General features: G+C 38.3%; 1 protein-coding gene across 1 annotated transcript; it reads right to left on the bottom strand.

Moving 5' to 3' along the window:
* On the bottom strand, positions 1 to 10,242 carry LOC141331697 (sterile alpha motif domain-containing protein 9-like). The gene is made up of 3 exons (XM_073836734.1): positions 10,111 to 10,242; positions 9,911 to 9,995; positions 1 to 4,446 (listed from the first exon to the last, which is right to left on the bottom strand). Exon 3 carries the CDS (start codon positions 4,432 to 4,434, stop codon positions 1 to 3), a length of 4,434 nt encoding a protein of 1,477 aa, XP_073692835.1. The 5' UTR covers positions 4,435 to 4,446; positions 9,911 to 9,995; positions 10,111 to 10,242.

Below are 10,242 nucleotides of genomic sequence, written 5' to 3'. Positions count from 1 at the left end.
TTATGACTCAAAGTCTATGTCAAGTGCAACTGGTCCATTTATTGAGAACCCGATGAAGAATGTCACTGTTGTGCCAAATTCTTTATGTAACTGGCTTCTGAACATTGGATCGACCTTCACATTTCCAACACTGATAAAGCCATCGCAAATTTTACCAGAAACTCTGTAAAGTTTCTCACAGTCTCTCACTTGCTTCCATATTTTTTCATCATCCCATTTTGTTGAGATGTTCTGCTCAGATCCTAAACAGTTGTTTATATCCCTATGGGAAATCAGGCCACCATAACCTTCATCCTTCCCTAAGAAAAAATGGACTGCTGCTCTCTTTCCATTAGACACAGGTTTCAGGTCTTTTAAATAGGACAATTTCATTTGTGACACAAAATTTTGTAATGGACAGTCCTCTTGCCGTAACAATAAAACTGTGATGTAGTGCAATGGCAGAATCTGACTGAAGGGTGTGGGGTGGTTGATAATTTCAAGTAGCAAGTTACGAAGGCCTTGGTAGGGCATGATGTATTGAGATTCAGGGTTGATGTTGGCCAGAATAACATTGGCATAGATGAAGTTGACAGTGTCCATCAAGTTTCTAGGCTCTTTCCACTTCAGAATGAAATCATACTGCTGGATGATCTCTTCAAGAGTTGATGCAGAATCTCTCTCATATAAATATTCCAGAAGGCCAGTATAGGAATCACCCTTGTTCTTCTCCAGACATTGGTGTGTCTGCTCAATTTTAACTGTGAGGTTCATGCGCTCATTTTTGACCTGCTCACTCCAATTTATTTTACAAAAGACGTCTACATACTGTTGAAAGTACCTGGAAACCTTGGGCTTTGTCCGTTCTTTTTGTTTGTTACTCTCTGCAAAAAAGGGTACTAAATTGACAAAAAAATTGTCAAGAACATAGAAATGTTGCTTCATTGTTCCCTTTAGCTGTTGAAGATAACTCTTATGCTTCTGCAATACATGGTAATATTGCTTGAGTTCAGGGATCTTCCTTGGCAAATCTTCAAAGGCAATTTTACCCGATAGGACTTCACCAAGGCAGTTAAACAGTGGTGTCTTTTTCAGTATTTGTATGACAATAGCTGCAGTTTGAAGTTCACCAAGATAACCAGCGGTGTTGTAGGTATTGTAGTCCTTTAGTCTCTGCAATTGAATCATGGCCTCTTTGTTTGCAGTTTGTTGTGTTTCTTTGCAAGCTTCTCCTGCAGATCTAGCCAATGTAAGATACTCCTCAAGACTCTCTGGCTTGATGGGATCATCTTTGTCTTTTCGAACAGCCTGCTTGAGCTCACGTACAAGTACCTGCGACACTGTATCGCACATGTATGAGCTGTCCTTTGAAAGGCCTTTGGCCTTCTTTGCCCAAATCATGGCTGTGTTAAAGTCAGATTTTTTGATGTAATAGTACCTGGCGAGGAGCTGGAATATTACTGCATCCTTTCTGTAGCACTTTGCTGCATTTTGTAGAACAATTTCTTCCAACCGTGGGGTCTCCTTCATTGTATCTTGGATAAGAGGTGAAAAAAGTGAGTCTTCAGCCTGAGCCAAATACTGCCTCTTAACCAACATGTTGTGAACATCCTGCACTAATTTTTGTTTTCCTAGAGCATACTCATGAAACAGGCCTGTTGTGAGCAGAAGGTTAGCGATGTCTGCTTTTGTCACCCCATGAGAAGCTGAAAGCTCTTTCAAACAGCATTGAGCTATACTTGGGTGAATCACAGTCACACCTTCAAATCTAATTTTGGAATTGACTGTGCATCTTGTCAAAAGATTGGAAAACCTCTCAAATCCATCTTCAACCTTGCAGGGTTCAAAATATGTTTTTGTTTGCAGACCAAGAAACTCTTCGCATGTAGAGACTGACAGTAATGCATTCTTGCAGTAGACATTCAGGAGGACGAGAACAGCAAAAAGTTGAGCATGTTTGTCTTGGAAGTTGAAACCCTTCAGAGTGTTTTTCACAATACCATGAATATAGTCAGGGGAAAAGTTATTCTTCAGAATCATGAAGCCATAAAACGTTGTAGTGTTTGTGTTGTTTCTCTTAAACTCCTTTAGCTTTTCCTCAAACAGTTCCTGTTCCTGCTTTGATAATTTGTTTCCAATGAAAACTGCATCATCCGTCTGTTCACAGGATTCAGCTCTCATGCAGTTGACAATTATGACCTGTGGAGACTTTGAGAAAATGTTTTGCTTCAAACATTCCTCCCCAATCTGAAGCTGGAGTTTTTTTACATCAGAGATGTCCAGGAAATCGTCGATCATGAGCAAAACAGGAATTCGTGTAGGTTTTTCTTTAGTCTCATAAGTCAGTAGCTGCACCACGTGTTCAGCTATAGTTGAATAATCATCTGTTGTGTCCTTCAGAACTGCACAGCGGAATTTATCCTTGAGTGTCCATAGAACATGCATGGCTAATGTAGTGCCACCGCAGCCTGGAAGATGGAAAATGCTGAAAAACTCACACATTCCTTTCCGACTGCATATGTCTGGAATAATAGTGTCGACAATGTAGCTGAATTTGTCTCGTTTGATGAATGGCATTGACCCGGGCTGTTCTGAGAAGTAGAAGTTCCACCAAGACACCTTCCCTCCCTTATAAAATTCCTCCTCATGATGTTGTTTGTCCTCATTTCCTCCATCACATTGGTTCACACAAAGAACACTCAGTGTTTCTAAGGAGTCCTCAGATTTCTTGGTGAGCACAACATTACTGCCACCACCACAAGGAAGAAAGCGGCTTGATTTGCGATTCTCTGACCACAGATTGAGCACAGTGCCATTGACCTCAGCAAAACTCAGCTCATAAATGCATCTTGTAGAGATGTCAACTCCACATCTGTCCTCAATGAGATTCTTCCAGTAGGTGTATGATGTTTCATTGTCACTAATGCATAAGATTTGGTTTCCTCCATTGAACTCTTGTAGAAACATATTGAAGGTCTCAAGCAAAGGGTCTTTTCCATTGCTCACCTGACTTAATAGCAAGAATATGGTGAGAAATTTCTTGTGAGGCAGAACATCTTTTCGACACAGGAAAGAAACAACATCACGCACAGAGGATCCTTTCTCAATTGACCATTTGTCAGCATCAGAGGGGCTTTCCTCATTAATACCTCCATTACAGAAAACCCAGCTTGTATTCCTGGTCAGCTTTAACTTGTTTGCTATGTCTTCAACTGCACCAGTGATTTTATATTGAGCTGGTGAGTGAGGATTGGTTTTTCTATCTTCAAACAGCTTATTCAAGCCACTTTCAGCAGATTCTGGATCAAAATCCAAAACAGCCACTAGATCCATGTGAAGAAGGAAACTCAGGTTTTCCAGCTGAACAGGATGGGACTTGTTAGCCACCACAATGTACTGTTCAAAGTGTGACCTGTCCAAAGATTGTGTCCCTCCTGTTATCATCTCACACAGTTTAGAGCCTTGCACACTGTTTTTGACAATAAAGAGATGCTTTTCTTCAGCATCCTTCCTCAACTTGGACAACTGTGGCATGTTAGCAATATATCTGTCATACTTTGAGGAATCTGATGTAATAAGATTATTGCTGCTGCTGCCATCTCTTACATAGAAAGACTTGCTATCACTCTTCTTCCCTGTTGCTTTGGACTCAGGCATCTTGTCTTTATTCTTGCATTTCTTGTTCTTTTTCTCTACTTCATATGTGTTAAAATAAAGCTCTTCACAGACGATTGAGGACGGCTCTATGTCTACCTCAATAACACATTTTCTTGCAGATGTCATGTCAGCCTTGAGAACTTCAACGAATCGTGGGGGTTTAATACACCTCTTTGCTATTTGAACAGACCTTTCCAATTTGAAATGCTTTTCAATTGCATGTGACTGTTGTTTGTCAAAGTCATCTGTTCTCTGGACACTAATACCCAGAATTTGCCCATGTGGTTTGTCTGCCACTCCGAAATGAATGGTGCCATTTGTGCGACTATTCATACATGCTGCTCCAAACCGAATTACTTCATAAGTGTATTTTTCCATTCTGTCATCTTCTGTTGTGTTGATGAAGGCTTTGTATTCATGGCACGGTTGTATGAGGTCTATAGGACCAGTTTCAGTCACATCTAAAATACTATTATTTATATACCTGTGAGCAGCATTAAATCTACTGAAAGGGTAAGGCTTTAAGCTACAAGACTGAGTCACTGCATCATTCTGCGTCTGAGTCTTTTGTTTCAGAAGACCGATGTTGTGAATAATCAGTTTTTTAGCATCGAATGATAAGCCTTGAATGCGAGAAAGATCAGTTTCCTCCAAGAGGAGAAGACTAGCTCCTTTAATTTTCTGTTTGTACAAAATCTCTGCATCTTCTTCATCCACTTTTATCTTGAGCATCCATTGTCTCACATGGTCTTTGCTCCACTCATTGATGTCCGCTGGAAGTTCAGATGAGACAGCCATCTCCTCATTATTCTGAAAGAAAATTAACATTAGCAAACAAACATATTGTAAACAAATTATTTTATAAAAAACTTGATGTGGATCATATTCTCCAATATCTAGTTACTTATTAAACTTATTCTTTTTCAATTTTCAGACTCAGAACTGGTTACTACACTGTAAAAAGTTTTAACCAGTTTCAACTTAAAAACTTAAGTTCAGCAGCTGCCTTAACATTTTGAGTTAAATCAACTTAAAACTACAAGTCATTTCAACTCACGACAAAATGACTTGTACTTTTAAGTTGATTTAACTTATGAGTTGAAACTACTTGTATTTTTAAGTTGATTTAACTTTAAATGTTAAGGTAGCTGCTGAACTTAAGTTTTTAAGTTGAAACTGGTTAAAACGTTTTACAGTGTGGTTTACTAAATGTTATATCCACAATTCTACATTTATTACTTGGTTGCTTCAACATCGCTTATGGTTGTTCATCAGTTAATGTACTAATAACCTAATAAACTAATGCAGATTCTGCAACAGACATGGTATCTCATGGGATTACAAGATAATGAGCATAAAAAATATATGCTGACCTTTCATCTGCCTTGAGTCTATAATGGAATCAAAACCCTATTTAAAGAAAGTTTAGGAATATCATGGCTGTGCAGAAAATGACAATCTGTAACAAAGACTGAACAAATGAGAAAGTTTACATTTTAACTATAAAAGTCTTTTGAAAGCACGTTTTCAATGTAAATCTAGATTTGAATAATGAAATAAACTACGGGCAATTTTATACTGTAATAACTGAACAGAATAATAATCTCCTCCACAGATTACATACATAGAACAAATATAAAATTACATATTGAAATTTTAATTAGTGTTTCTGATTATTACTAGTTTATAATTTACTCACCCTCATGTCGACTTTCTTTTTTTCTGTGGAATACAAAAGCTGCTATTTTTAAGCACACTGGTATGGCAAGCCGTTTAAGCCTAAAATATACTCTGGTTACTCATCGTAATTGCATTTTTACTAGTAACAATTCAATTAGAGAGCTCTTTAATTCAATTCCTACTACTAACAATGCTAATTAGAGAGACTTTTGAGACGTGTACTTCAGCACCAGGCGCGAGTCAAACGTAAACGGAAAAAGTACAGGACCTAAATGAGCATCAGCAGAACAACAGTGAACTGCGGTCTGATGAGATGTTGTTAGGCTATATTAGGGGTGGGAGAAAAAATCGATTCTCTGATGCATCGTGATTCTCTCTTCAACGATTCTGAATCGATTCTTAATATTTCAAAATCAATTCTGAGCTTGTTTTTTTTCCCCGCATATGAAACATGTGCGCGCTAGAGACGCGGCAGGCTTAATTCCTGCACAGATTTTGCACTGTGAGACACGTGCGCATTGCTTGACAATGTGTGTTTTTACCCGCAGTGTTTTACTTAAGATATGTTTTAATTTATGCCTTTGGAATGCAGTACTATTAGATGCACGAAACTCGCGCGCTGGCAGACTTTCATGTGCACTTTGTGTTTTTTCGTCCTGATCGCAGATGTGGTTAAATGCACTTGCATTTTCGAATAGTTTTATACGAAACTGTAGGCTACATACAGTCAGCTATGTTTTCAGAGCAGGACAAAACATCTGATATATCGAAATAGATCTGTGCATTAGTGGCGTTCCGTAAATATAAGCTGCTAATGTTTCGCATACCTAGGCCGTCTGAGAGAATGCGTTCACGGGTTTAATTAATAAAAACATAAGTTGATCAATTATCATTTGAGATGTAACTTAAAGCTTCATAAAGAGTTGGGAATAAGTACGTCAAATTATTTATTTGTACGTCAAATTATTTATTTTCTGTAAGTCTATTATGTCAGTTACGGAATCTTCGGGGCAAGCAGATTCTCCACATCTTTATTGCGTCCGCTCTATTGCTATGACTCCTCAGGATCGACGCGCATTCTCTTGTTTTGCTGGCATGCGAGTGATTCATTCGCGGGGTAAGCTGTCCGAGAAGCGCTCGCCCAAGCGGAAAAACGAGATCTCAAGATCTCGATTGCTGTAAATGATACTGTGTTTGATGCACAACTAACTCGACTAAATCAAATGGGGAAAAAAACATCCTACCACACACACACACACACACACACACATGTTGGGTTTACATGTTTTATGGGGACATTCCATAGGCGTAATGGTTTTTATACTGTACAAACCGTACTTTCTATGGCCCTACACCTACCCTACACCTAAACCTAGCCCTCACAGGAGATTGTGCACACTTTTAGTTCCTCAAAAAAAGTCATTGTGCATGATTTATAAGCCTGTTTCCTCATGGGGACCTGAGAAATGTCCCCACAAGGTCAAAATCTACTGGTATTCCTATCCTTGTGGGGACATTTGGTCCCCACAACGTGATGAATACCAGGTACACACACACACACACACACACACACACACACACACACATGTTGGGTTTACATGTTTTATGGGGACATTCCATAGGCGTAATGGTTTTTATACTGTACAAACCGTACTTTCTATCGCCCTACACCTACCCTACACCTAAACCTAGCCCTCACAGGAGATTGTGCATACTTTTACTTCATCAAAAAAAACTCATTGTGCATGATTTATAAGCCTGTTTCCTCATGGGGACCTGAGAAATGTCCCCACAAGGTCAAAATCTACTGGTATTCCTATCCTTGTGGGGACATTTGGTCCCCACAACGTGATGAATACCACACACACACACACACACACACACACACACACACACACACACACACACACACACACACACACACACACACACACACACACACACACACACACACACACACACACACACACACACACACACACACACACACACACACACACACACACACACACACACACACACACACACACACACACACACACACACACACACACACACACACACACACACACACACACACACAAATATAGGGGGCAGCCGTGGCCTAATGGTTAGAGAGTTGGAGTTGTAACCCAAAGGTTGCAGGTTTGAGTCTCAGGTCCGGCAGGGATTGTAGGTGGGGGAGTGAATGTACAGCACTCTCTTCACCCTCAATACCACTACTGAGGTGAGTCCCTTGAGCAAGGCACCGATCCCCCAACTGCTCCCCGGGCACCGCAGCAATGGCTGCCCACTGCTCCGGGTGTGTGTTCACGGTGTGTGTGTTCACTGCTGTGTGTGTGTGCACTTGGATGGGTTAAATGCAGAACACAAATTCCTAGTATGGGTCACCATACTTGGCCTCACTTCACCTCCTTTCCTTTAAATATATACTCCTTTTTTTATAATAACAAACAGAGGCAAAAGAGGAAATAATAAAATATGATTTCTTCTCTGATTTTATTGGTGTTTTTTAGACCAAAAAGGTTTGGTCTAAAGATACTATAACAATAACTATTGTCTGTAAACTTTCTGATACATAAAGAACACTTATTTTAAATAAGTAATCGTTTTAAAAAGTACCTTGCTTATATAATTTAAAAAATGAAGTAAATTTGGCACTAAATAAATTTTATAAAAATGTAGCCATGTGCAGTAAAGTAATTAAATTGAATCTTGAAACCAGTAAAGATTCACACACCTAATTTTACAGAGATTCCAACTATAAACAAAAAGCATTGAAACTGCAATTTTACATTTTGTTAAAATGTAAAGTTGTAAAGATGTATTTTGCACAGCAGAAAAAATAATTGGGGGAAAAATGTAGATCAAGAATCGTTTTGGAATCGGATCGTGACTCTCAGAATCGGATCGGATCGTGAAGTGCCTGAAGATTCCCACCCCTAGGCTATATGTCAGTAAAACAAACTTTTCTGTCCTGTCAGCAATTTCTCTGTGCTTACTGCGCACACTCTTCAACTTTACGCGAATATGAGGCCACGCATAGCGCTTCATCATAAATAAAGCACACAAGAAACTACAAGCATAGTTCTATCGTCAGTTAAGTCATGAAATTACCAAAAAGGCAATTAAAGCAGCAAACTGTGCATGCAATTATAATTAACTGAAATTTATTTTAGTTAGTTTTGTTTTAGTCACTAAAACAGTGCAGTACTTTATAGTCAAACACATTTTTATATTGAAATAATGAAGATTATTGTGCCACCCCAGACTGGTTGCTGGCCCCTCCCTGGCCACCCCTATCAAAACATCCTGGCTCCGCCACTGCTCTAATCGGAATTGGTACTAGTAAAAACTGAAATAGAGAGATCTCTAATTGGAATTATTACTAGTAAGTATTGATTTAGAGAGCTCTCTAACTGGACTTATTACGCGGCTCTTTGGAATGCTTGATTCTGATTGGTCAGTTGAGACATTTGCAGGTTCGTTCTTTTCAAATAATCACCGCTCCAAAGTAATAACGCATAGCCGGTACTACTTGTATGTTTAAAATCCCTCCGTGCCAACAAAGATTACCGTTTGGCGCCATCTTGTGACAAACACTGGACAACCACAATTAACAATGGAAAATTTCGACATTAATCTATTTAAATTGTCTTACTAACGTACATAGTTTGAATGTTAGTCACGTGGTACTATATCGTTTCGCGGAAGGATAAATATGTTAATTTAAAACAAATATGCCAATAAAAGGTTTCAAATTCATATTCATGTCCAGTTTTTTTCCTTATGTGGCAAGTAGCCGTGTAATAAGCGGGATAATGTACAGGCAGCTGGTAGTTATCGCAGAAATAAGCCCCTTCAGTGTGATACAAGACCCTCCGCTTCGCGTCGGGTCCTGATCACACTGTCGGGGCTTATTTCTGCGATAACTACTGGCTGCCTGTACATTATCCCTTACTTGTTACTAGTAAGAATTCAGTTGTAGAGCTCTCTAATTGAAATTTCTATTAGTAAAAATTCTGTTGTAGAGCTCTGTAATTGGAATAGTTACTAGTAAGAATTTAATTAGAGAGCTATCTAATTGGTATTGTTACTAGTAGGAAATAAATTATAGAGCTCTCTAATTGAATTGTTACTAGTAAAAATGCAATTACGACAAGTAACACTAAGTGCATTTTAGGCTAAAACGGCTTGCCATACAATGGAATCCAAACAACAATGGATCAGCTCCAAACACTTAATTATTCTTTCTTTCTTTATTTTTTGTGTTCCAAAGAAGAAAGTTATACATATTATATTCTATCTAGTTATTCCATTTCTATTACTGTTTTAACACACCCTGCAGCAAAGGGGTTGGTTGTAATAACAGCATTACTTGTATTTATTGTAACTAACTTTCACAGGTCAGGGATAAGTTATAGGTTTCAAAACTAATTTGTTACAGACAAATGTGACGTGATATCAAAATTAAAGGTAAATAATAATTACTGGTATTCAGTAATTAATATTTTAATAAGTATCAAAACTATCCCTAGTCTCCTTTACTAAATGCTAAAATAATAATAATGAGTTGAATTATCATTTGTCTTACCACAGCCAAAGACAAAATCTCTGTGTTGTTCAGCAGAAATTAAGAGCTTTTGGTTGTTTCATGCCGAAGATAGGGTATCTTCACACTAGAAAAAAAAAAAAAAAAAAACACAGGTTAGAGATGTAACTCAAACAAAAATGAAAATAAAATGGCAAAATGTAAAAAATAGTAGCTTGATACAGAGTGTTAAGCTATTTTACCTGCATGCTGTTTTTGTAGTTGAAGAGCTTCCTGTAGAGTTGTTTATGCCTGAAGGAACAATATAAAGTTGTGCAAATCTGTTTTGCAAGTACTGTATTTAATTTAAAACAGCCATCAACCCAACTGCAGAC

The sequence above is a fragment of the Garra rufa genome, chromosome 1 (genome assembly GCF_049309525.1).
Source record: "Garra rufa chromosome 1, GarRuf1.0, whole genome shotgun sequence".
Lineage (NCBI taxonomy): Eukaryota > Metazoa > Chordata > Actinopteri > Cypriniformes > Cyprinidae > Garra > Garra rufa.
Note: the sequence above shows the minus strand (reverse complement) of the source record. Positions and strands in the feature narration are given on the sequence as shown.

Excerpts from the sequence above, each read along its gene's own strand:
- LOC141331697 (XM_073836734.1), bottom strand. The coding sequence starts at position 4,434 with ATGGCTGTCTCATCTGAACTTCCAGCGGACATCAATGAGTGGAGCAAA.